The 26,735-nt window shown below is 41.0% G+C and overlaps 2 protein-coding genes across 2 annotated transcripts in view; both read right to left on the reverse strand.

Annotated features, from left to right (window-relative positions):
* LOC148342133 (uncharacterized) overlaps nucleotides 1–19,972 on the reverse strand; it is a 37,330-nt gene extending 17,358 nt beyond the window's left edge. Inside the window, exons 1-2 of the mRNA XM_088284751.1 lie at nucleotides 19,880–19,972; nucleotides 1,892–1,907 (exon numbers count right to left, since the gene is read on the reverse strand). Coding sequence (XP_088140877.1) covers nucleotides 1,892–1,907; nucleotides 19,880–19,972 — 109 coding nt within the window. The remainder of the gene's footprint in view (nucleotides 1–1,891; nucleotides 1,908–19,879) is intronic.
* Nucleotides 1–26,326, reverse strand: part of LOC148342129 (uncharacterized) — a 99,071-nt gene extending 72,745 nt beyond the window's left edge. The window contains exon 1 of the mRNA XM_088287563.1: nucleotides 26,278–26,326. The gene's annotated coding sequence lies outside the window, so the exon portion shown is untranslated. The remainder of the gene's footprint in view (nucleotides 1–26,277) is intronic.
* Nucleotides 26,327–26,735: the final 409 nt, after the last annotated feature.

Raw genomic sequence — 26,735 nt, forward strand, 5'->3', positions numbered from 1 at the left:
AACGCACGTAGTCTCAGTTTCTCTCAAAGGATTTGGAATGTCAGGAGTTGGCAACTTGATGGTGACTGGAGTCAACGTTTATTTGTCACCACGGAGGAGATGATCCGCATCACGCAGTTCGTTGCTGCTGCTGTCTGAATTTGCGTCCTGAATTTCACCGGCAGATCTTCAGCTATCCCACGTCTGACCCCAAATTGTTGTGGAATTTTCAGCAGTAAGGGAAGATCAATGAGATAGTCTGGAAAATAAATTGTCTTTAGGGTCAGTCTGTAGAGTGATCTCAGTGGGAGAAGTGCGTGGGAAGATACTGATGCACACAGGAAGATGAAGATTTATTTGACAGTGGAATCTTAAAACAGAGATATTTTTTCTGCATTGAGCATACTTATCAGTCAAAGTCGTGTTGTACAAGAAGCGAAAGGCACTTTCTCAAAAGCAGGTGGCCACAATAAATAACAAAAACCTTACTTGCTAAATAGTTTTCCATAACATTAAGATTGAACAAAATATTGACATGAATATTTAAAAAGAAACGATTAAACGTTGAATACTAAATTATTACTAAAACAGTTGAATGAATTTTGAAATAATAGTGAATAGGCGTAGTTTAATGAATACTGAGACGAATAATGAAATATTTCAGTGCTTATATCAACACTGAAATCATTTTTAACACTCTAATATTTAGATATTTAGATAATGAAACAGTGACGTATTTTAATTTAAAATTCGCAACAACGTCGCTGGCGAAAAACCCTGTAAAAAGGCAAAGGTGCAAACATGTTGACATAAAGTATCACTTTATCATGTCAACTCTTAATAATAGGGAAATACATTTGGAATACTGTCCAGCCGACGACATGGTGTCAGATGTTTTAACAAAGCCAGCAACAAAAGTAAAATTCAATACATCTGTAAAGTTCATATTTGGGAACTAAAATGTTTGGTCAAATGCATACGGTTTAAATCTTTCGTTTTTTCTTTTTTCAAATCGTACGTTTTTCCAATGTTTAGAAAAAGATAACAATGATTTGCATCGCAAATGGCGACATCTGTCGGTGAGCGGTGACAGTGCTCCACATGGCCAGCAGCCAATCATATCACAGCGGGGTGTGTCCTGTTCTTCGGATTTCGTGCGGAACAGACTGCAGCTTTCACGCAGGAAATCCATTCAGCGCTACTTTAAAAATCGATGCCATCTTTAATTCGTCTCGTCGAACAAAGAGAAGCTCACGAGTTATCGCCAAGCAGAGATCAAGTGCGGATTTGTTGGGATTGGCGTTTGAAAATGTGTGAAAAAATGACACCCAAGTACAAAGAGGAACTTTGTGGAATAAAAGAAGAGAACGAGCAACATCTTCCACTGCTGGACGAAGTTTGCAACCAGCCTCGTGTTGTGCTACACAAAGCAGGTTTGTACACGTTTTACTCTCATTTGCTTTGTAAAGAACGACTTTCTATCGTTAAAAATATGCATCACAACATTAAGTTGTTTGGGGAAAGCGTTCAAGGTTAATTGCCTCTCTCATGTCTTGAATAGACATTAATGTTTCACAAGTTTGTTTAAGTCAAAGATTTTGAATTTGTTCACCTTTCCTCCTAAGCAAGTATATTATTTTTGTTCTCTTGGTGCCGTTGGAATTTAACTCTAAGACTGTAGCATAACTTTTACCAAATTATTCGAATTAATTATCTGATTCCATTAATGATTAACCAAACATGACCGACATTCATCCAACAATTATGCGCGCTCGTTTTGAGAGTAAGACGACCAGGAAGCCGGCAACTTCAGAAAGGAGCCGATTGATTCCTCACAGGAGATCTAGTACAAAAGCCCTCTCAACACAGTTCTGCGCGCCTCTGTACCCAACAGAAGACAAAGTTTTGTTACCTCTTTTGGATTTCACCTGGACGGGTAGTATTGATAACACATAGTCCTGTTTACCGATCCCAGTCAAGCCACTGTGGATTGAATTGACACCACAGCACCGTCTCTGACACTTTCTAAATCAACATCGGCCAGTGTTGAACTTATTTGCTTCGTTTGGGAATAAATATGCAACAAGGTAGGGTGCTTCTTATTGCATACTCTACACACCAAACGTCCTTTGCATTCTCTGCTTCTGTGCCCAATGCACAAACAACCAAAGCACATTCCTTTTTCCTTCAAAAAATACATCTTTTCAACTTGCGTCTTTTTATCCAATAGAAGGCAAACATCCTAAGAATGTCCAGCTCCACAAAACAAGCATGCCTTTACAGGTAAGTTCTTCTCCATTTTATTTACAGGCTCCATTTTCTTTTCCACAGGTGCTATTGTAGTGGCAAAGCTACTCCCTTTAGCTTTCGTACCAGTCCGAAAAGTCACAGCTCTAAACTCTTTTTCCTGTTGCAGGCAAATCTTGTATATCTCCAAAGAGAGGATCACTTGCAATCTTAACTTGCTTCTCCACAAACTCCACAATGTCATGAAATGTGGCTCTGCGATGGTACGTTTCTTGCAGATGGCAGACCACACTTCTCCACTTATCTCTAAGCTTGTAAGGCAGTTTTTTAACCATAATTTGCATATTGGTGGGCACGTTTAGGTCACCTACAGAATCTCCCGTTGAATTACAGCATTCACGAAGCAATAAACTGTAGGCCTGCATCGCCTTGAGATTTTCTCCCTTTATCAAAGGCCATGAAAGTACCTTGTCCATGTATGCAGAAGCTACTTTAAACGGATCTCCAAAATGTTCTTGTAGCAAAGCCTTCGCTTTAATGAATCCACGAGAAGGTGGCAGATGTTGACAGCTTCGGACCAGATCCAGGGACTGGCCTCTGGTATATTGCTCGAGGTAGTACAAACAGTCCTTGTGATTAGGAGTTCTTTCTTCGATGTTGTGTTCAAAGGCTCTTATGAAACTTAGGTATTGTAATGGATCTCCATCAAAAACTTGCAAATCTCGTTTGGGTAACAGCAAAAGTGATTGTTGTTTGAAAAGTGAAGATGTAATTTCATTTTGCTTCTCCAGTGCTGTAAGCAAACGATCAGGTTGTTGGTGAAGCTTGGTCACTCTGTATTGTTGCAATAGTTTCACGTTGTACACCTGCTGGTAGTGATGACAGACCGGCCCCAGTTAAGACAGAATGAAGCTCAGGTTGAGGATACACTTTGGGTCTGACAGTAGCACCTCCTGTTGAAATTATGTACGGCTTTCAAGCAACAATTCCAGCTCTCCCTTGCTGCCGTGGGAGTCGGAAACAGAACGGACGAAAGAAAAATAGCCCTTTTGCGAACCAATGCCGGAGCCGAGGCCATCGAGGTATTCAATGAACCCGAAGATAAAGACAAGTTTGAAAAGGTCCTACAAAAATTTGATGAACACTGTCTAGCTAAGAAAAACGGAACTTATGAGAGATACGTGTTTCGTTCAAGACTCCAACAGCCCGGTGAGTCCTTTGACAATTTCCCCACTGATCTCAAAATTAAAGCTAAGTCTAACTTTGGTGATCTGAAGAACTCAATGATAAGGGATCAGATTGTGTTCGGGACTAACGAAAAGAAACTAAGAAAGAGGCTGTTGAGGGAGGCGGACCTAACATTGGAAAATGCAATAAAGACTTGCCAAGCTAACGAGCTAGCAAAGCAGCACGTGCTAACTTCCCAAGCAGCGCCATCTTATGAAAAAAACAGAGTCCGTGAAGGCAGTGACGAGGAAAGGTAAACTGCGATTCAAGAAAAAGACCAAAAACAATGAAAATGATCAAGCTCCATTCAGCTGTAAAAAGTGGAGAAATGCACGAGCCAAAACGGTGTCCTGCATTTGGGAGAACATGTGCTAAGTGTAAAAAGCAAAATCACTATGCTAAGATGTGCTACAACAAGAAGAAAGTGCACACCGTGCAGGAAGACACAGATGATAGTGATGACCTAAGTGACACTTTTTTCATCAAAATCGTGTCATATGACGAAAGCGATGTGCAACAACAAACTAGAGGAGACCCAGAGCAAGCTGTTAATGCAGTAAAAGAAGATAAATGGATTGCACCACTGCTTGTCAATGGTTCACTCGTTACTTTTAAAATTGACACAGGAGCAAAAGCAAACATAATAAACGAAAAAGACTTGAAATCACTTGAAGAGAAACCGGAAAGAGTCACAGACAAGGCCGTGAAATTGAAAACTTACAACAATCAGCCAAAAAAAACAAAGGGATGTTGAAGGCTAAAAGTGACAGCAAAGGGAAGACAACACAAATTAACGTTCACAATTGTGCCAAGTAGACTGGAGTCAATTTTTGGAGACAAGACATCTGAAGATCTTGGATTGATAAAAAGAATCAACCAAATCAACAGCAAGGATGTCAATAGGAACAACAAAGTGTTGAAGAGTGAAGGTCGTAAGAGTATAGTGAACAAATACTTTTCTGTCTTCAAAGGACAAGGGACGCTACCTTACACTTACAAAATACATCTCAAGGAAGATGCTAAACCTGTAGTACATGCCCCGAGAAGAGTTCCAGCCCCTCTCAAAGAAAGATTAAAAAAGGAACTGAGCAGAATGACACAGATTGGAGTCAGAGAGAAGGTGGAAGAACCCACCGACTGGGTAAATTCCATCACGTGTGTTAAAAAGAGGAACTCCCCAGAGTTACGTGTTTGCCTCGACCCCAAAGATCTGAATGAAAACATGATAAGAGAACATTATCAGATTCCCAAGCGTGAAGAAATCCTGAGTGACATGGCAGGTGCTAAGTACTTTAGCAAATGAGATGCATCGCATGGATTTTGGCAGCTGAAGCTGGACACCGAAAGCAGCAGGTACACCACCTTCAACACACCATTTGGGCGTTTCTGTTTTCTGAGACTGCCATTTGGCATAAAGTCTGCGCCTGAGATCTTTCACAGAGCTATGGAGTCAATCATAGAAGGTCTGGAAGGAACCCGTGTGTTCATTGATGATTTGGTTGTTTGGGGAAACACGGAACAAGAACACAATGAAAGACTTGAGGAACTGCTACAAAGAGTTCAAATGAATGGACTTAAACTAAAACGAGAGAAATGTCTGTTTGGAGTTACAGAATTGACATTCTTGGGAGACAAGCTCACAGCAGATGGAGTGGTGCCAGACAGAACCAAAGTGCAAGCAATGCTGGACATGCCAGTTCCAACTGAGAAAAAAGGACTTCTGCGAGCAATGGGGATGATAAACTTCCGGGGCAAGTTCATTCCAAACCTCTCTTCAAGGACAGTCCCTAAGTTTGCTGCTGCATCACAACGTAGTCTTTGAGTGGACAACAAAACATGACAAAGAATGGCAAGATCTAAAGAGAACTGTAACAACTGAGCCAGTCCTTTCCTACTTTGATCCATCAAAACCAACCAAAATTTCCACGGATGCGTCGAAAGATGGGCTAGGTGCCGTACTGCTGCAAAAGGCGAGAGACACATGGCAACCTGTAGCCTATGCATCCAGGTCAATGTCAGAGACTGAAAAACGCTCTGCTCAGATCGAAAAGGAGTCACTGGGTTTAGTGTTTGGATTTGGCAAATTTCACACGTATGTTTATGGACTGCCCACGTTCATAGCAGAGACTGATCATAAGCCACTGATTTAAACTAGGAATAAAAATCTCAATGACATGACGCCCAGAATTCAACGCAAGATGATGACATTGCAGCGCTATGATTTTGAGCTAATATACACGCCTGGAAAATACATCGTGCTTGCTGATGCGTTATCCCGAGCGCCGCACCCTAACAGTGACATCAAGGACTGCGTTACGGCGGAGGAGGCTGAGGCTCACATTAACAAGTGTCACAATGTATGAACAATGGATGGTCAAAAGGGAACTGCCCTCAGTTTTACCCGATGAGAGCGGAGTTGTGCATGGCGGACGGCCTCCTGCTGAGGACGGACAGGATTGTAGTTCCACAAGCTATGCACAAGGACATGCTTCAGCGTCTTCACAAAGGACACCTGGGAGTGGAGAAATGTAAGAGAAGAGCACGAGAAGCCATCTACTGGCCGGGCATTAACAAAGACATAGAAGAAATGATTCAAAAATGCCAAGTTTGCCAAAAACATCAACACAAACAAGTCAAAGAGCCAATACTGGTAGCTGACCTTCCCACAACTCCCTGGCAGAAGGTAGGCACTGATTTGTTTCATATAAGAGAACATTATCAGATTCCCAAGCGTGAAAAAAATCCTGAGTGACATGGCAGGTGCTAAGTACTTCAAATTAGATCCATCGCATGGATTTTGGTATTCATAAATGTGTTTGGTTTGCTTTTGTGAATAAAGATTTTACAAAAAACGTATGAGTAAATATTTATCATCTCATCAATATTTGCACAACAGAGTACTGAGTTTCGAGATCCTCACTATAATAATTCTCAAAATTATATTTCTTATCAATTTAGCTTAGTTAAGGGATATTTTATTGACAATCTAACATCACTATACAAAGACAGAAAAAAAAATTGGTGGTGGGGGGGCGCGAATCTTTTTCTTCTTGGTAGGGGAGGGCGTGAAATAATTGAGAAGCACTTCTAGTATATGCAGACATTATATTCATACAATCTTGCAGCCCGAGTGAACCGCAGCATCGGTCAGAGAATCGTAAACGTCCCACTGCTGTTGCAGCGGCGGCTTCTCGGGGCATAGGCGGAAGTGACGCAAGAGATGACTCACCAATGTGGCGTGAATTTAGTTATTTTGTTACATTTTTTTAATCAACCGAAATAAAATATTATATAAAAAATATATATTAAAATAGAACAGCCAGGTGTAAAAAAACAAACACAGAAGCAAAGAAATATATTTGAAAAATACGCGCTTAATAAAGCATGACGTCATAGCAAGCGCGCAGCTTCCGAAGGACCTCGACCACATCCACCGACCCGTCCACACCGGAACAAAAAATCCCACCGCTAAATTCTTCTGATTTAGTGTGGAACTGACTGTAATTTTCTCAAAGCATGTCCAGTGCTACTCTAAAGGACTACGACATAATTCATTAAGTTTTTGTGTCCCGATAACCTCATCTTCGCGCGTTGATGCTTTTCGGCGTAGTTAGCTTAGCTTGTTAGCTAGCTAGCCGCTAACGAAAAGAGGCACATGACTCATCGCCAAGCAGAGATCGAGTGCGGATTTTTTTGAATTATCATTTGAAAATGTGTGCAAGAACGACACCCAAGTACAAAGAGGAACTTTGTGGAATAAAAGAAGAGAACGAGCAACGTCTTCAACTGTTGGGCGAAGGTTGCAACCAGCCTCGTGTTGTGCCACTCAAAGCAGGTTTGTACACGTCTTACTCTCATTTGCTTTGTTTCGAATGACTTTCTTTCATCAGAAATATGCATCACAACATTAAGTTGTTTGGGGAAATGCGTTCAAGGTTATTGCCGTTTTATTTTTAAATATTGCCTTTTACTTGTCGGTTTGCTGAACATTTGTTTATGCCAAATGAAATCAGTGCAGAAAATAAATGCCAAAGAATAACCAATAGTGGGGGTAAACTCCATGTTTTCCCAGTATAAAATTTGAACTCGTTTAACATTTTACATTTTCTGTTTTTTATATCTTGTTCAAGCAATTCCTTACGGAAGGAATTCTGCCCGACTCTAAAAAATGTGCACACTGCGGCGAAAACATCAATGGCGGTTGATCAATTTTAGTGGATAAAACACAAAATATTAAGTTTAAAAAAAAAAAAATCAAGAACGTAATGGTCTTATTCATTTATTAAGTTTGTACTGGCTTCGTCGGGTGAGAGTCAATGAACCTCCGGTGGATCTGCACAGTTTTGTGCACATGTGCGTAGTTTCACCCCATCCAAACATTTAAAATACATTGAATGCATCCATCCAGGGTTGCACGGATCTCATCAGTGAACAAGCGCATGCTGCAAGGAATGGATCTGCATCTTTGGCTTACTATGGGCTTAAAAAGGGAGAACGTCACAACCCCCTTTTCTACCAACAAGTCCAGGAACATTTAGTTCCTGGTAATAAAGTTCCTGTGGCCCAGGTGGTTTGCATCTCCCCCACAACTCAAAGTTCCTGGTAATTTATCCAAATGACAATGATGTGTTACTTTGTTACTCATTACTTACACTCTATGGCTGTTATACGTCATTGCAGTTACAAAATAATTCAGTGAACTCTAATAATATTATGGTGTATCTTAGTCTAATTTGAATATGTATTGGATAAGTTTAATATAAACAGTCATTATTCAAATATGTCAACATGAAAGTCAGAGTGAAAGTGTTGTTGCTTAATGCTTATGTGAAGGGATTTTGTCTCTTCAAACATAATTTTGTTTTAAATTTGATTTAGAAACAGAAATTTTATTTAAAAAAAGGAAAAAGGGGAATGTCGGAATGTACTAGCAGGATAAATGTCATTTTGGGTAAAAAAAAAAACAAACAAACGTAAATCATGCAATAAATAGCGACTCTGATGCCAGGGCCCCTTTAATTCTTTTTGGTATTCAGATTATAATGGAAGCAAAAAGTACCCACGATGAAACTATCTCGAAATGCAAAATGAAAAACTTGTAAACATATTTCACTTGAAGGATTTGTATTCTATCAATGACATTATGTTGTGATGGGCCCCAGTGGCCCCCATTAATATGTTAGGGTCCCACAACAGGTGTTCCATCAGACGCACACAATAGCCTGTGTGTGCTAACTTCAGCTAGCTTCCAGAAACGTCTGTGACGATGTCAGGAATTAAATCGGGCATCGGCCGCAACGTGCTTCCTTTTTAAATGCTCGTTTATCACTGTTGTGCTGCTAAAAGGAGGTTTACATCGTCGGACGTAATTTTGTGAAATGCCCCCATAGTCCGGTCCAAGTTGGGGTCGCACGCATTGCTCCGTATGCGGCAGGCACAAGTCAAGGTAGCACAGTAGAAACAATATAAGACAAAGTCACCGCATGAGCTTTGACTTGACCAAACCAAATTTGTCTTTTTGTGTCCTGCAGACGTCAGTCAAAACGATCTCCGTTTTGTGAAAGAGGAGCCAGACTGGACTCACATCAAAAAGGAGGAGGAAGAGGAGGAGATCAACAAGTCACCAGTGAACGGTGTCCCAATCAAGACTGAAGATGAAAACAAAGATGAGAGTGAGGACAACAGAGGGGCGGAGCCTCCAAGCAGCATCTCAAGTAGTCACGTGACAGCAGAAGGTGATGAAGACCAATGGAGACCATCACAAGTACATATTGAGGACACATTATCAGATGCTCATCACGATGATGATACTTATGATGATGATGAAGATGATGATGATGATGGGCAAGCCAAAGGTGAAAGGGCATGTCACACTGACTCATTAACTTCAAAGTTGTCTTTAAAAGGGCACACAAAAACACACACTGGAGAAAAAACATTTTCCTGCTCAATTTGTGGCAAGAGTTTCTCTCAAAAGTCGCATTTAACAAACCACACAAGAACACACAGTGGAGAAAAACTTTTTTCTTGCTCAGTTTGCAGTAAATGCTTTTCTCAAAAGTCTTATTTAGTAAGGCACACAAGAACACACACTGGAGAAAAACCTTTTTCCTGCTCAGTTTGTGGCAGAAGCTTCTTTGATAAGTCAACTTTAACAAAACATAGAAGAACACACAGTGGTGAAAAACCTTTTTCCTGCTCAGTTTGTGGCAAAAGCTTCTCTCAAAAGGCACATTTAACAATCCACACAAGAACACACACTGGAGAAAAACCTTTTTCCTGCTCAGTTTGTGGCAAGAGTTTCTCTCATAAGATAAGTTTAACAGAACACACAAGAACACACAGTGGTGAAAAACCTTTTACCTGCTCAGTTTGTGGCCAAAGCTTCCTGTATAAGTCAACTTTAACAAGGCACACAAGAACACACACTGGAGAAAAACCTTTTTCCTCCTCAGTTTGTGGCAAAAGCTTCTCTGTAAAGTCAAGTTTACGAAGCCACACAAGAACGCACAGTGGAGACAAGCCATTCAGTTGCAGCGTTTGTGCTAAAAAATTCTCCACTAAACGGAGTGCTAAGAGACACGATTGTGCTGGTGAGAAAAGCAGCGATCCTTGAAGCTTAAAAAAAAGACAACAAAAAACTGAAGGAACTGACTCTTTGTGGTAAGATGTAAATGTGATTTTGAATGAAATATGATAAATTTAGTTTTGCAAAGCTCTTTTATTGACACTAAGCCAATGTGATCATTGCCAGAAGAACCATTGTGTCTGAGTGATGATGAGTTTTTTTTGTGTGTTTACTTCAAACATGTAAATAAAGTTAATTGCCTTTGCCTGGAACAACATTTGTTAACATTATTCTTTTCAGTTGTCTTTTTAATCGTACTTAATGGAAAAGGTGTGAGAAGAAACTGCTTATGAAATCGGTACCTTCCACAGTCATCAATAAAATCACTTGTTCCACTTGCTCAACTGGCCTTCATTCCGCAGTGTGAAAAGGTGAAAATCTGAACTAGAAGTTGAACTATAAAAAGAACAAGAAAGAGAAACGCAAATCGGCTCAGTTTCTCTCAAAGGTTTTGGTATGTCAGGAGTTGGCAACTTGATGGCGACTGGAGTCAGCGCTGGTTTTCTCGCTGTGTTTGGCTGGCTCGTATATGTATGGTCCATTGAACAAAACTCAAAGTCTTCAAATATCCCCTCACATACATTTAACATTTCACTTTCTGATTAAAAGAGATAGAAAATAGGCCTGAGCATTGTTTATGGTGGTGGCAATTCTCTCGCCAGGTCAGTGACCTTCCAGGGTAAGAGAGTAATTTAAGGTGGTCACTAGTAGACGGCGTATCAACGGGGAGACGCATCTGCTCTCCCTCTGGGGGACTTTTGGAGGGAAATCCCAAAGACTAGCGTGATGGGAATGCATATGCAACAAGTCAAGTCAATTTTATTTGTATTGCCCTAAATCACAGACAGTCTCAAAGGGCTTTACATAACCACAATCGACATCCACTGATCTTAACCCCCAGGAGGGCAAGGAAAAACTCAAAAAACCTCAGTAGGGGAAAAGTGAGAAACCTAGAGAAGGGACCACAGATGGGGGAATCCCCCTTCCAGGCTGCAATGGATGCCAACTGGGCAACATTTGAAACATAAAATGATGCTATACAATGTTAGATGAGATAATGTGAGAGTCAATCAAAAGAAGTGCTGCAGGAAGATGACTTCAGTGGAGTGCGTCCTCATCCAGGGCCGTAATCTCCATGGCAGCATATCCGAGGATGAGCCTTCGATCTTGTACCGGTCAGTTGGTGTAAATTCAGAACAGCCACTTCCAGGTGAATCACCATCGCCTAATTCCTGTGAGAGTATGTAAATAGTTTGTGTATTTTTAATCATGTTTTTATACACTATTTGTATCAATGATAATTACACACACACTCACAGACACGCACATCATTGCTTCAGCACACATGCGCACAACTGGCACACCCACACGCTTGTATAAGTTTCACTTTCCATAAGTTTCGTTTTCCTTTGAATAAAAGTCCAAAGGGTTGGGCGAAGAAGTCAGTGAGAGTGCGGGAGAGTGAACTGGCAAGACGTCTACTTCATCTCCTGGCTTCTCCTCCCATCGCGATGGAGAAAAGACAAAACCTTCCCTGGTTATTCCTCTGGTTCTCTGCATTTAATTCAGTCTAATGAAGGCGTCAGGACCCTTTTAAACCTGACATTTATTGGTGCCGAAACCCGGGAGCCACACCCGGACGGGCGATCGTCGCTGGATATTTCGGGGGCCAACGAATCTGACGTCAGCGCTTCACCATTTGAAAGCGGGCCTCTGAGCTCCGGTGCGGCCGTCTGCCCGGATGTCGGTTCCCTGTCGGACCAGGCGGATCCGGAGGAAGCCAGGTATGGTTTTTCAAATTATTTTGTACCACCATTTTAAATTTTAAAACAATTCGTAAGGGGTGATTTATGTGAGGGAGTGAAAAAGCTGAGTAAGGAAGCACGCCGGCCGTTTTGCAGTAGTTCGGTCGAAAAGAAAATAAACTGGATCGTGCTCGTCTAAGGAGTTATAGAAAAATAATTGGGCCATAACTCATTGCGCTGAAGGGAAGCTGGACTTCTCGGGAGGCTGGATCTCCCTTACGGAGAGCATGGTAGCATTGATTGGCGGTTCTGCGGTCCGTCTGATAAGGAAGAAAGGAAGAAAAAAAACCCGATCGCGTTATTCAAGGAGTTACAAATAATATTAGGCCGTAACTCGTTTAAACAGTGTTAAACATCTCAACTGAACATTACGGATAGCGCGGTAGTATCTATTAGAACGTCCTGCGGTACGTCTAAACCGGATCGTGTTGTTTAGGGAGTTACAAAAAGAAGAAATTAGGTCGTAACTCGTTCAAACCGACAGCACGGTAGAGTCTATTAGAAGTTCCTCGGTGTCGATAAATAGAGAGAAAGAGAAAAATAATCGCACTTGGAGGAGGTCTCCTCACAATTTCACATTGAAATTTAGGGAAAAATAAGGCATTATTTTTGGTGGTTTTTATTTTGAATTTCTTTGGCAAGCAGACTGCTCATTTTGACTGTGTGTGTGTGATCTTGGAGCTGCGCAGCTGTGTGTGTGTGGAGAAAGGAAAAAAAAGGTGGGGTTTGAGTCAGTGAGAAAGAGCGTGCGTGTGGGGGCGTGCGTGTGGGGGCGTGCGTGGGTGTGTGTGCGTGTGGGTTAGAATTCCAGCATAAGAAAGCAAATTCAGAAGTGAAAAGAATTTGCAGAGAAAGAAAGTAAGCTGAAGAGAAAAAGAAAAAGGAAAAAGTAAAACCCACACACACAACATCAGATGTGGAATGATCATTTTTGCTTGTGGATGTTTGCGGAAAAACTGTATGCAAAGTGAGTGAATGGTGTGATTGGGGATTACAAATACCATTTGGTATTTTATCTTGTATAATGCAATAAGGGTTATAAACAGGAATAGTATTTGAGAATGACAGAGAAGGTTGTTGAAGAAGGTAAAGAAGAGGGAGGGGGTTGCAACTGCCCCCTGCATCCTGAATTACCCCCACCACCCACATTATCAGGTAACGCCACATAGAATGAGAACTAGATCAGACAGAACTGCATCGATAAGACAAAAACCCCCAATAAAAGATAGATAAACCAAAAAAGCGCTCACCTCAATGTGTTGCGTGTATAAGTGGCAGTGTGCATTTGTGGCAGAGGCTGGATTGGCCCTATAGGGCTGCACACACATAATTATGAGAGATATTAGTTGAATTAAAGGACTTATTATGGGCAAAAGATAAAGATGGATTGTGTTGCTGTTATTACTAACATGTTATTCTTGTTTGAAGTTGTTCAGTGTTGAGAACTGTGTGTGTCGTTTTGTGGGCCCGTGTATATGTCTGTGTGTCTGTCTGAGTGGCTGTCTGTGTGTCTAAATGTCAGAGAGAGTGATCAAAGTGGTTGGAATTATGCTAAAAGAATGGATGAAGTAGAGATAAAATGGAATCAAGGATTAGTAACCAGCGAAAGGCTACTTAGGAGTGATGAGATCTTATTGAGGAAAATAATTCAAAAATTTACAAAAAGAAATCAATAAAGGGGAAAATACATATATTCCGATTTGAAAATAAAATAAAATAACTTTTATGACAAGATAGGCTTAACGAAAAAGAGAGAAAATAGCCTGAAGTGCCTTTTCCGAAAAAAAATTGAACCCAGATGCCTAAGACTGGTTGAGAAAGATGAGCAAAGATAAGGGGAGAAGGAAAAAGACTCCAATAAAGATGAGAATAGCAGGCATCTGAATAAGATTGAGAGGTTGATCAAAAGAACAGATGAGTTTCTAAATGAAGAGGTTCTCCTAAATTTACAAAAGATATTGGCTTTTGATTAAATGATTGAGCTGAAATAACCGTATTGGTAATGGATCACCAATTACCCTTTTTATGTGACACTGGTGCATGTAGGATTGCTTGTAATAATTAATTTTAAATGATAGAGCAAGTGAGAAAGGTGTCATAGTCAGATTTGCAAGTGGAAAACTGTTTAGAGTAGCAGAATTAGTTAGAATCATGATTTGAAAGAGAGAAATAGGTGTTATGAAATTTTAATAATTGGACGAAGCTTTTGAAAGTGAACATGAGGAATCTTTGCAAAAGCATAGGTGTTTTTTGATTTTGAAAATTTTGATTCAAGACATTGGTAGGTTTGAGTGGTTGTGGAAAAGCTACAGTGAATTTGGAAATTAGGAAGAGAGGCCTTTGAGAAAAGACATCGTGAGACGTGTAGGAGAAACAGCTCTGTGAAGAGGTCCCAAGTGAGGAGGAGGAAGAGAGAGTTTATTGATTAAAGACTGTGACATTTGAATGAGAGAAGAAATTAGAAATTACAGGTAACATTAATGTGTACTTGTCCACTTTAAGGTAGAACTGATCAAAGTGAAATGAGTTACAAGATTAGAGAAAAAAAATGGGAAATAAAATAGAATTAACATGTTCACTTTGTGATAAGAAATTTGTGATTAGGTGAAAAAGGAAAAAGAGAATTACAGGCTTTTCAAATAAAACAACCTAATTTAAATTGGCCAACTTGTAAAATGGGAAAGAAAATTCTAAAATATGCGCAAAAGAGAAAATGTGAAAAAAAAAAGGAAGGAAGTAGAGAGTCTTATGACAAACATTAACTTTTCAGGACGAATTGTGATAACAACAGAGGATCACATGGCGGAAAGAGAAAAAAAAATTAACATAAAAGTGTGTGTAGAAGGAGTTCTACATCAACATGCGTTTTGCTTATTAGGCCGTGATACACTGACACAATTGGACTTTGGGAAGATACTTACAAGATTGTATTAACAAAGCATCTTAACGCACTACCAAATTATTCTAAGCCATTTGGGCAAACAGTGACTGCAAAAAATGACTTCATTGGCCTGGGTTACTGCAGGAACCAAGGCAAAATGAATTCATTTGCATATTGGTCACAACAGTTTGGATTTCGTGGCAGAGAGCCACTTGGAGTGTGATCAAGAGCTTTCACTGCTGCTTTAAGGAATCAAAAAATGACATTCCATCACACAACATCCACATTGCACGGCGACTTAATTGTAACAGGGACATTACACTGATAAGGTGCGATGCATTTCAGCCCAGCGTCATACTGTTTTCCGCACCAGTAGGAGGCATCACAAATTGTGGATGCCGCTCCAAAATTAACACCAAAACCATGACTTGACCTTATGGACACTTTATTCTTTTTTAGGACATTTTTCTCCCGACTGGAGGAACATTTTTTTGTTTTGGGGAATGCAAATGGAAATTTTGTTTCAAGGGATACTAAATTCTGTATGTTCAGGACAAACAGCATGATGTTTTGCACTGATTCAGGCGTGTAAGACATGAAGATCAGGTGCACATTCCAGACTGATAAGAAAGTAATGAGGTGCACATTCTGGACTGGTGAGGAGTAAAAGCGTTTGAACCAAGGTCACAAAACAGATAACTTGTAAAAGAGAAATTGTTAGGATAAGCAGGAAGAGCGTAGGCGGTTGTGAGCTAATTAAAATTTGGAGTTTCCCATCTTGTATGAGTTGTATGGTTACAATGTGAACTCACAGTCAAGATAAAATGTTCGTGTATTCTGTCGACTTTGGGCGAACGGGTGCTTTAAAAATCACAAAGGATAAAAGAAAAGTTGCGCATAAAGCACGTCTAAGTAAGTATTTGTAAATAAAAAAATTCTCTGATGACAATTGCAATTGAATGCTGTCTCGTTGGCATAGCAGCAAGACTGAAGCCAAAGCCATGATGACCCCAAGGTCGACATAGGTTAATGAAAACACACACACACACAGTAAATCAACTTGACAATTTGATCCCAGACCAGGGAAAAAGGCACCACTAAAAATGAACAGAAAATGAGAACAAAGGTGCAAACATTGACTGGAAGAGTAACAAGAGTGATACACGAGCAGATGCTGCTCGTGCCTCAACAGGGGGGAAGTATGATAAGAAATTATTCCAACATACAGACGTTTCAACCAAAAATTTTCAACAAAAAACTTTTTTAGACAAAGTGTTATTTGTTTGGGTTGCAATATTGTTTGGTTATAATTAATATGTTTTCAAAAATGGATCAAGTTGTTTCCAACAACACGAGCTGATGCTAAAAACGATTGGAAAAAGTGTTGTGTCATCAAATTATCCTGACATTTGGAATTTCAAGAAGTGATTTGAAGTGAAAATGATGCATTTTGTGAATAATGTTGTAACAAGTGGGACAGTTGCTACGAAATTGACTCAAAGCGTCATTGTGCATACAGTCTACAGGACTTGTGGAACGCACTATTTGAACTGTTATGGCCAGACTTATCAAGACAATGAAAAAAAAAAAAGAGACAATGGCCAGACTGTGTTTCAATCACAGCAATGAGGACAATGCCAGCCGAAGGAAGGACACTATCCCATATAGACTCTCAGGTTCATCAGAACCACCAACGAAAAATATGTTTGACCGAAAAAGATGCAAAAGACGCAAATACTGGTCAAGTGTTTTTCTGATTCACAGAGAATTCACGTCCGTGTGGGAGAACAACTCTTCTTCAAGGTGTTGGAACGACTACGTTGGGGGGAAGTGAATGCTGAGATGGCCCTCGCCAGATGATGGCGTTGACCCCGACGCTGCAAAGGTCGCGGGGCGTGGCAGCTGGATCCACCAGTTGCAGTACAAACTTCACCGGTTTCCAGCTAAAGGCCTAGCAACGCGAATCCCTCCCCGAGTCACAATCTCGGACCACACGCACATCAGAACCACACCACCAGCCACAGATACGAATGTTGAAGCCACACAATAAAAAGATTAGATATGGTTTGGAAATTAATGACGTACATAAAGAAATTTTAGCCCAGATTGGAGAACATAATTGCATTTAAAGTTTTAGTAAAATGAAACAATTATTGATGTTATGACCACTATGAAGAATTTGAAAGACACAATATATATCGGGATAATTATGGTTTTCATTTTTTGTTGTGTGTAGTCTGTTCATGTTGCATTATTTTTATGACAAAAATGGTGATTAACTGCATGTTTGTTGCCCAAAAATAACATTACAATCTGATTGATGTTGAGTATGACAAACTCGAACTGGACACTGAAACGTAAAATGAATATGGACTTGTCGCCCAAGCCCCACACGTGCGCACACTCACACCACACACGAAGATCCGGGAGGTAAGGACGGCTGTTCTCCTCCTACAGCGAGGCAAGGGGCCTGCATCGAGTCCCCCAGAGACAAGCTCTGCGTGGAGACAGTTTTGTTATTTTTCACTAGGCACATTGAAATGTATTTTTATATGTTTTATTCCCTGATGACTCATCTTAAAGCCGTATGGACATGATTTAAATCCGACAAACAGGGGGGAAATGTGAGAGTATGTAAATAGTTTGTGTATTTTTAATCATGTTTTTTATACACTATTTGTATCAATGATAATTACACACACACACTCACAGACACGCACATCAGTGCTTCAGCACACATGCGCACAACTGCCACACCCACACGCTTGTATAAGTTTCACTTTCCATAAGTTTCGTTTTTCCTTGAATAAAGTCCAGAGGGATGGGCGAAGAAGTCAGTGAGAGTGCGGGAGAGTGAACTGGCAAGACGTCTGCTTCACTTCCTGGCTTCTCCTCCCATCGCGATGGAGAAAAGACAAAACCTTCCCTGGTTATTCCTCTGGTTCTCTGCATTTAATTCAGTCTAATGAAGGCGTCAGGACCTTTTTAAACCTGACAGTCAAACAAAGATGAGACATGCCTTTTCACTTTTTAATCTCGAGGTGGCCGGCCTGGAAAGCTCTCAGTTCCATCCACTGCCGGAAGTGCTTACACAGGCGCAAATGCCAGTCACTACAGACGATATGGTAACATCTCAAGACCTCCGTAAATGGCCGTATTTGTCAGGTATACAGGTACCGTCCATTCAAGCCAAGGTTGACCTGTTGATCGGGATCAATGCACCCAAGCTATTGGAGCCATGGGAAGTTATTAATAGTCAAGGTAATGGTCCGTATGCTGTCAAAACTGCGCTCGGCTGGGTGGTTAATGGCCCACTGGATGGGAATAGTAGGATGGAAGCTTCTGTCGTATCTGTGAATAGAATTGGTGTCAGCAGGCTGGAGGAGCTGCTAATGAACCAGTATAATCATGATTTCTGCGAGAAGCACATGGAAAGCCAGGAAATGTCAAGAGAAGACCAGCAGTCTCGCAATATAATGGAAACATCTGCCAAGTTACAGGATGGAAAGTATACGATGAACTTACCTTTCAAGAAGAAAGATGTCTTCTTACCAAACAATTTTGCTGTGGCCCAACAACGGTTACAAGGTCTGAAGAAGAAATTTAAGTTTGATCAGCAACTCCATCAAGAATATGTGAATGACTAATGTAATCACTTGCAATTATGCAGAACAAGTACCTGACGATCAAAGAGACCTTGATTCAGGAAGAGTTTGGTATATTCCCCATCATGGTGTCCATCATCCCAGAAAGGGAACACTGCGTGTCGTGTTTGACTACGGTGCCACGTTTAAAGGCTTGTCCCTGAATACGGAGCTGCTGCAAGGGTCCCTTCTCACAAGCACGTTGATGGGCGTCCTCATGAGGTTTAGACAACAGCCAACAGCCTTCATGGGAGACACTCAAGCTATGTTCCATCAAGTCTGTGTGCCAGAGGAGGATCGGGACTTTCTACGTTTTTTGTGGTGGCCTAATGGAGACACAACACAACAACCAGTCCCTTACAGAATGATGGTGCATTTATTTGGAGCCATCTCATCACCAAGTTGCGCAGCTTATGCTCTGAGAAGAATGGCTCAAGACAATCAGTCTAAGTGCCTACCGGTTGTTATAGAAGCTGTTCAACAGAACTTTTATGTTGATGATTGTCTGAAGAGCACTGCCACTGTCACAAAAGCTATCCAGCTGATACAGGGCCTCATTGCTCTCTGTCAACAAGGAGGCTTTGCTTTGGAAAAGTGGATTAGCAACAGTCGTGTTGTTTTGCAAGCCATCTCTGAAGAATGGAGAGTCAAAGAGCTGAAGATGTTGGATTTGGACAATGACAAGCTTCCAGTAGAAAGAGCGCTTGGTCTTCAGTGGTGTGTGGAGACGGATGCTTTCGTCTTTGGATCGGAAATAAAGCATCGGGCTCTGACCAGACGTGGGATGCTATCAGTCAACAGTTCTGTTTACGACCCATTGGGTTTCCTGGCGCCAGTGACCCTTCAGGCCAAAATAATGCAACAGGAGCTGTGTAGAAGGGGCTGCAGTTGGGATGATCCTTTGCCACAAGACATTTTAAAGCGATGGAGAAGGTGGTTGGAGGACTTGGGCCAGCTAGCTACATTTAAAGTTGACCGGTGTATTAGACCAGCTGGGTTTGTAGCTGTAAAGCAGGCACAATTACATCATTTTTCTGACGCCAGCGAAGGAGGCTATGGAACTGTCACAGATGTGCGTTTAGTGAGCGACGAAAACCAAGTTCACGTATCCTTTCTCCTTGGCAAGGGTAGAATAACACCCTTAAAGGTTGTGACTGTTCCCCGACTTGAACTGTCTGCAGCTGTTCTCGTTGTGAAGATGGATGCTATGATCAAGGCTGAGCTTGGAATGCACCTTAATAGGTCTGTGTTTTGGACCGATAGCACATCCGTGCTGAAGTATGTTTGCAATGAAGATCGGCGATTTTATACAGTTGTCGCAAATCGAGTTGCCGTAATACGAGACTTGTCTGAGCCTGCACAATGGAGACATGTTGGTACAAGGGAGAATCCAGCTGATTATGTGTCGCGAGGTCTGAGTGTTTCTGACTTTTTGAAAAGCAGAAGATGGCTGGAAGGACCAGAATACCTGTGGAGGGAAGAGGATCAGTGGCCACAGACACTGCTGGATGTCTCTTTGGACGTGGAAGATAAAGAAGTCAGGAAGGAGGCAGCAGCTCATGCTGTCAGTGTGTGCACTCCTGGACCATCAGATCAGCTGATCCTATTCTTCTCAGATTGGAGAAGGCTAAAAAGAGCAGCGTCTGGGTATTCAAAGTTGAAATCATGGTTGAAGGAAAACTGCAAGGGGAACAAGCAGCTGCTTCCCTCAAGAAATGTCACCGTGTTATGTGATAAGCCCATCAGAAAGCCACAAAGACACATTTTAGCATTAAAAGACTTACAAAATGCTGAAAATTGTTTATGCAGATGCACTTGGGTTAGTGAGATCCGTAAAATTGAGAACAAAATCCAATATAGTTGAAAGACCAATTTCCAAATTATGCTTAGTCTGTGAGACCTAATTTATTTAAAATGTTCGGGGGGGGGAATATATTTTAGGAATTGCCATGTTTGTGAACCATGTCAATTAGGGGCCGGTGTGTAGACGCCAAATAGGGGTCAAATGTGTGTGTGTGTGTGTGTATTACTTTTGTTGAGCACTGTGTGGCGCTCTGACTGATTATATAAAAGGGAAGAGGAAGAAGGTATGCCCAGGTACGGACTTGAAGGGCATACAGGTTTTTGACCGCTTGGGCGGAGCGTGTGCAACTTTATGGTGTTTTAGATTGATTTTAATATTGACGATTGATAAATAAACCTAACCTTTTAACAAGATACTCATGGACTCTTTGGTGAATAAAATCGCAAAGCAATCACAGGTAGCAAAGCCGCCAGCGCGTCAAGCCAAGCCAATCTAAGCAAACAGACAGTCAATACCTCACTAGCCTACTAGTATACTGGCTAGTACACCATGCCTTTGTTTTTAGCAGTCCTTCTATTCTCTGTGTCACACTTTATAGACCTCCTCATCACTCTACTTCTTTTATGAGTGAGTTTTCAGAGTTCTTATCGATTTTACATTCCACTTATAACAGAATTTTAATAACTGGCGATTTTAATGTGCACGTTGACAATATCTCGGACTCACTGTCCAGAGAATTTTTAAACCTTTTTAACTATTTTGAATTTAAACAGCATGTCGCACAGCCAACTCACAATAGAGGACACACCCTGGACCTGGTCATGACCAAATATTATGTCAACAACTCAAATCCTACAATAAAACAGTCAAACTGGCAAGAATGTCTTACTTCTCAAATCTCATTACAATTAGTAAAAACAACCCTAGGTATCTCTTCTCCACCTTCGATCTTTTAACCAGCTCTGATATTAAAAAGTCCTCACAGACAGCGACAGACGCTTTCTGTGAGGAATTTTGCAAAACACTTCAGAAGTAAAATCGATGGCATAAGATCCAGTCTTTTAGCTCATCAAAATGTAACTTCTATTAACGCTGGACAGTCATTTTTACCAGAGGAAACACTGGAAAGGTTTGCCCTGGTTGATGCAAGGACACTTGGTCGAGTTTTCTCCCAGGTAAATCAAACAACCTGTCTTTTAGATCCAATTCCCACATCACTTTTAAAAGCTTTTTATGGATTTTTTTGAGGAACAGATTTTAAATATAGTCAATTGCTCTCTTCAGACGGGTGTCTTCCCCACTGCGTTTAAAACGGCGGTGGTGAAGCCCCTTCTGAAGAAGAGCAATTCAGAGCCCAGTGTTTTAAATAATTACAGACCTGTATCCAACTTACCGTTTTGAAGTAAGATTTTAGAAAAAAAAGTAGGACATGAATATCTAATTTTCCCTTGTTGCATATGCATTCCCATCCCGCTAGTCTTCGGGATTTCCCTCCAAAAGTCCCCCAGAGGGAGAGCAGATGCGTCTCCCCTTTGATACGACCAGTCTACTCGTGACCACCTTAAATTACTCTCATACCCTGGAAGGTCACTGACCTGGCGAGAGAATTGCCCCCACCATTAACAATGCTCAGGCATATTTTCTCTCAGGGCAGTATCTGGTTACATCGGACCTTCAGCACCAAGACTGGTCACTTCTGTGAGCTCCAGTCCCTTCATAGTTTCATAAAGAGAATTACTTCCCATATCTAAATTAGGCCATTTAAAAATACACAACTTTTTTTTTATTTATTTCAACTTATATGTAAGCTTGTTTATGTAATACTACAATATTTATTCAATTATTTTAATGTTAAATTATATCAATATTTATTTAAACCTTTTTATTTCACTCTTGATTATTTCTTAATGTCATGATCCGCGTCGGGCATGAGAGGGGCTTTGTTATTGTTTTCATGTGCATGCGGTTTTGTTATTGTTTTCGTCCCCTCCTTCCCGCCATGTGTTTTCTGTTATTGTTTTGGTCAGCTGTCATAGCGCCTCCCCTCAGCACTCGTCCTCACCAGCCACGCACCTGTTCCCCGTTACCCTCATCACGCACCTGATTCCCATCTGCTCCCCTAATTACTCGGACTATTTAAGCCTCCCAGACCCACCACTCTGTGTCGGGTCATTGCCGCAAGTTACGGACTGCCACGACCACGTTTCGCTCACGTTCATGTTCATGCTTTTGTTCCCCTCCTCGTTCCCGTTTGCCTTCCTCAGCCTTTTGCCTCGGTTTCTGTTCCTCGCCCCCCTTTTTCTGTTCGTCACGTTGGTACCGTTGTTATCTTTCTCCCGTCCCGGTTGTCTTCCTTTGTTGAACCCCTTCAATAAACCCCCTGAACGACATCCATTCCCTGCCTCCTCGCCTTTTGGGTCCACCTTCCTCCTCGCCAAAAGGCGACCCTGACACTTAACTTATTTGTTCATTTGAATATGTATGCAATTTAAATTATTCCATCCATCCAGCCATTTTCTGCCGCTCATCCGGGGTCGGGTTATTGAATTAATTTAATACATAAGTATTTTTTATATTTCAATATTAGGACTCTTCTCAATGAGTTCAATATTTATAAAATGTTTCTTTATTTCGTATTAATTGAATTAAGTCTGTATGTGGTTGCCAATTTTAATATTTCCCTATTTCATTATAAAAATAATCCAATATATAAAAAATATAATACAGCATGAAAAAAAATATTTGGTATATTTGACAAAATGATACATTTTCCAAAGTGAGATTCTGCTTCGCAACAAACCCCAAACGCTTGATAGAGCTCAACCTAGAAAGTGTTTTTAGCAAGTCAGAAATTTATTCAGAAAGTGTAATATTAAATGTATGTGAGGGGATATTTGAAGAGTTTGAGTTTTGTTCAATGGACCATACATATACGAGCCAGCCAAACACAGCGAGAAAACCAGCGCTGACTCCAGTCGCCATCAAGTTGCCAACTCCTGACATTCCAAAACCTTTGAGAGAAACTGAGACTATTTGCATTTCTCTTTCTTGTTCTTTTTATAGTTCAACTTCTAGTTCAGTTTTTCACCTTTTCACGGCCTATTGAAGGCCAGTTGAGCAAGTGGAACAAGTCATTTTATTGATGATTGTGGAAGGCACCGATTCCATAAGCACCGTTTCTTCTCACACCTTTTCCATTAAGTACGTTTAAAAAGACAACTGAAAAGCAAAATGTTCACAAATATTTGTTCCAGGCACAGGCAATTAATTTTATTTACATGTTTGATGTTAACACACAAAAAATATCATCATCACTCAGACACAATGGTTCTTCTGGCACGGATCACATTGGCTTAATGTCAATAAAAAAAGCTTTTCAAAATTAAATTCATCATATTTTATCCAAAATCATATTTACATCTTACCACAAAGAGTCAGTTCCTTGAGTTTTTTGTTGTCTTTTTTTTAAGCGTCAAGGATCGCTGCAATTCTCACCAGCACAATTGTGTCTCTCAGCACCCTCTTTAGAAAATAATTTTTTAGCACAAACGCTGCAACTGAATGGCTGGTCTCCACTGTGTGTTCTTGTGTGACAAGTTAAACTTGACTTTTCAGAGAAGCGTCTACCACACACTGAGCAGGAAAAAGGTTTTTCTCCACTGTGCGTTCTTGTGTGGATTGTTAAACTTGAATTTTGAGAGAAGCTTTTACCACAAACTGAGCAAGTAAAAGGTTTTTCTCCAGTGTGTGTTCTTGCGTGTTCTGTTAAAGTTGCCTTTTGAGAGAAGCATTTTCCACAAACTGAGCAAGAAAAAGGGTTTTCTCCACTGTGCGTTCTTGTGTGGATTGTTAAATAAAACTTTCCAGAGAAGCTTTTGCCACAAACTGAGCAGGAAAAAGGTTTTTCTCCACTGTGTGTTCTTATGTGATATGTTAAACTTGAATTTTGAGAGAAGCTTTTACCACAAACTGAGCAAGAAAAAGGTTTTTCACCACTGTGTGTTCTTGTGTGCCTTACTAAATGAGACTTTCGAGAGAAGCATTTCCCACAAACTGAACAAGAAAAAGGTTTTTCACCACTGTGTGTTTTTCTGTGTCCTTTTAAAGACCGCTTTGAAGTTAATGAGTCAGTGTGACATGCCCTTTCACCTTTGGCTTGCCCATCATCATCATCATTAGTATCATCATCATCGACATGAGCGTCTGATAATGTGTTCTCATTATGTGCTTGTGATGGCCCCCAGTGGTCTTCATCAACTTCTGTTGTCACGTGATGACTTGAACTGCTGCTTGTAGGCTCCGCCCCTCTGTTGTCCTCACTCTCATTTTCAGTCTTTATAGGGAGAACGTTCACTGGTGACTTGTTGATCTCCTCCTCCTCCTCCTCCTCCTTTTTGATGTGAGTCAAGTCTGGCTCCTCTTTCACAGAACGGAGATCGTTTTCACTGACGTCTGCAGGACACAAAAAGACAAATTTGGTTTGGTCAAGTCAAACCTCATGCAGCGACTTTGTCTTATATTGTTTTTACCGTGCTACCTTGACTTGTGCCTGCCGCACACGGAGCAATGCGTGCGACCCCAACTTGGACCGGACCATGGGGACATTTCACAAAATTACGTCCTACGATGTAAGCCTCCCGTTAGCCGCACAACAGTGATAAACGAGCATCTAAAAAGGAAGCACGTTGCGGCTGATGCCCGGACATAGTCACAGATGTTTCTGGAAGCGAACTGAAGTTAGCACACACAGGCTATTGTGTGCGTCTGATGGAACACCTGTTGTGGGACCCTAACATATTGATGGGGGCCATCGCAACATAATGTCATTGATAAAATAGGAATCCTTCAAGTGAAATATGTTTACAAGTATTTCTTTTGGCATTTAGAGATAGAATTAAATAATCCTGGGCTTGTTGGTAGAAAAGGGGGTTGTGACGTTCTCCCTTTTTAAGCCCATCGTAAGCCAAAGATGCAGATGTATTCCTTGCAGCATGCGCTTTTTCACCGATGAGATCCTTGCAACCCTGGATGGATGCATTAAATGTATTTTAAATGATTGGATGGGGTGAAACTACGCACATATGCACAAAACAGTGCAGGGCCACCCGAGGTTCATTGACTCTCACCCGACCAAGCCAGTACAAAGTTCATAAATAAGACCAATACGTACTTGATTTTTTTAAAAAACGTAATATTTTGTGTTTTATCCACTAAAATTGATTAACCACCATTGATGTTTTCACCGCAGTGTGCACATTTTTTAGAGTCAGGCAGAATTCCTTCAGTAAGGAATTGCTTGAACAAGATACGTCAGAGTTTTTGCCAAAAACGAGACAAGCCTGCACAAATGAATCACCCAGCCAAGATTGTCTTTGTCACTTGCGAGGAGCAGTCCGCCAAAGAGAAAAGCGTTCCCGCTCTTGTGCGGCGTTTTATTGAAGCACAGCAAAGTAATTTGTATATGCAAACTCATAAAGAATGGAAAAACATGAACACTGACTTTATCACACCGTCCACACTCTTCCTGTTGTTCGAACGGTTTCAGCTTACAAGACATGTTTGGGCCACACTTCTGTTAAATGCGAGCTAAACGGTTTCCTGTCAAACACGGTTCAAGACGTGCATCTGTTTTTGTGGCTTCCTGCTCAACTGCCAGCATAGACACAACTCTGTTACCACTGAACTCACGTTTTCCTGTTTAAGAGGTCCATGTTTTTGTGACCTTTTATTAACCTGTAAGCATAGTTTTGAAACATGAGGTGTCGGGTTGAAATGCCCTGAGGCCTTTGGGAGAGCTTAATTTGCTGCTGACTGAAATAGCTTACTGCACCAGATAAAGGTGACTGACACCAGGGAAAAAGCAGGCATTGTTGTTCATTTTTACAGCCGTCCTGCTTCCTTCAGCTCTGTGTACCCTCTCTCTGCTAGCCCCCCCCAATATTAAAAAATAAAACGGCAATAACCTTGACCGATTTCCCCAAACAACTTAATGTTGTGATGCATATTTTTAACGATAGAAAGTCGTTCTTTACAAAGCAAATGAAAGTAAGACGTGTACAAACCTGCTTTGAGTGGCACAACACGAGACTGGTTGCAAACTCCGTCCAGCAGTTGATGATGTTGCTCGTTCTCTTCTTTTATTCCAGAAGGTTCCTCTTTGTACTTGGGTGTCGTTCTATCACACATTTTCAAATGATAATTCCAAAATATCCGCACTTGATCTCTGCTTGGCGATAACTCGTGAGCTTCTCTTTGTTCGACGAGACGAATGAAAGATGGCGTCGTTTTTTTCCTTCGAGAAAATGGCAGTCTGTTCCGCACTAAAGAGGAAGAACAGGCCACACCCCGCTGTGATATGATTGGCTGCTGGCTGTGTGAAGCACTGTCACCAACTCACCGACAGATGTCACCATTTGCGATGCAAATCATCGTTATCTTCTTCTAAACATTGGAAAAACGTACGATTTGAACCGTATGCACATGAACGAACATTTTAGTTCCCAAATATGAACTTGAGAGA

Source organism: Idiotropiscis lumnitzeri, chromosome 2, assembly GCF_059441095.1.
Source record: "Idiotropiscis lumnitzeri isolate Australia: NSW breed Sydney's pygmy pipehorse chromosome 2, RoL_Ilum_1.0, whole genome shotgun sequence".
Classification (NCBI taxonomy): domain Eukaryota; kingdom Metazoa; phylum Chordata; class Actinopteri; order Syngnathiformes; family Syngnathidae; genus Idiotropiscis; species Idiotropiscis lumnitzeri.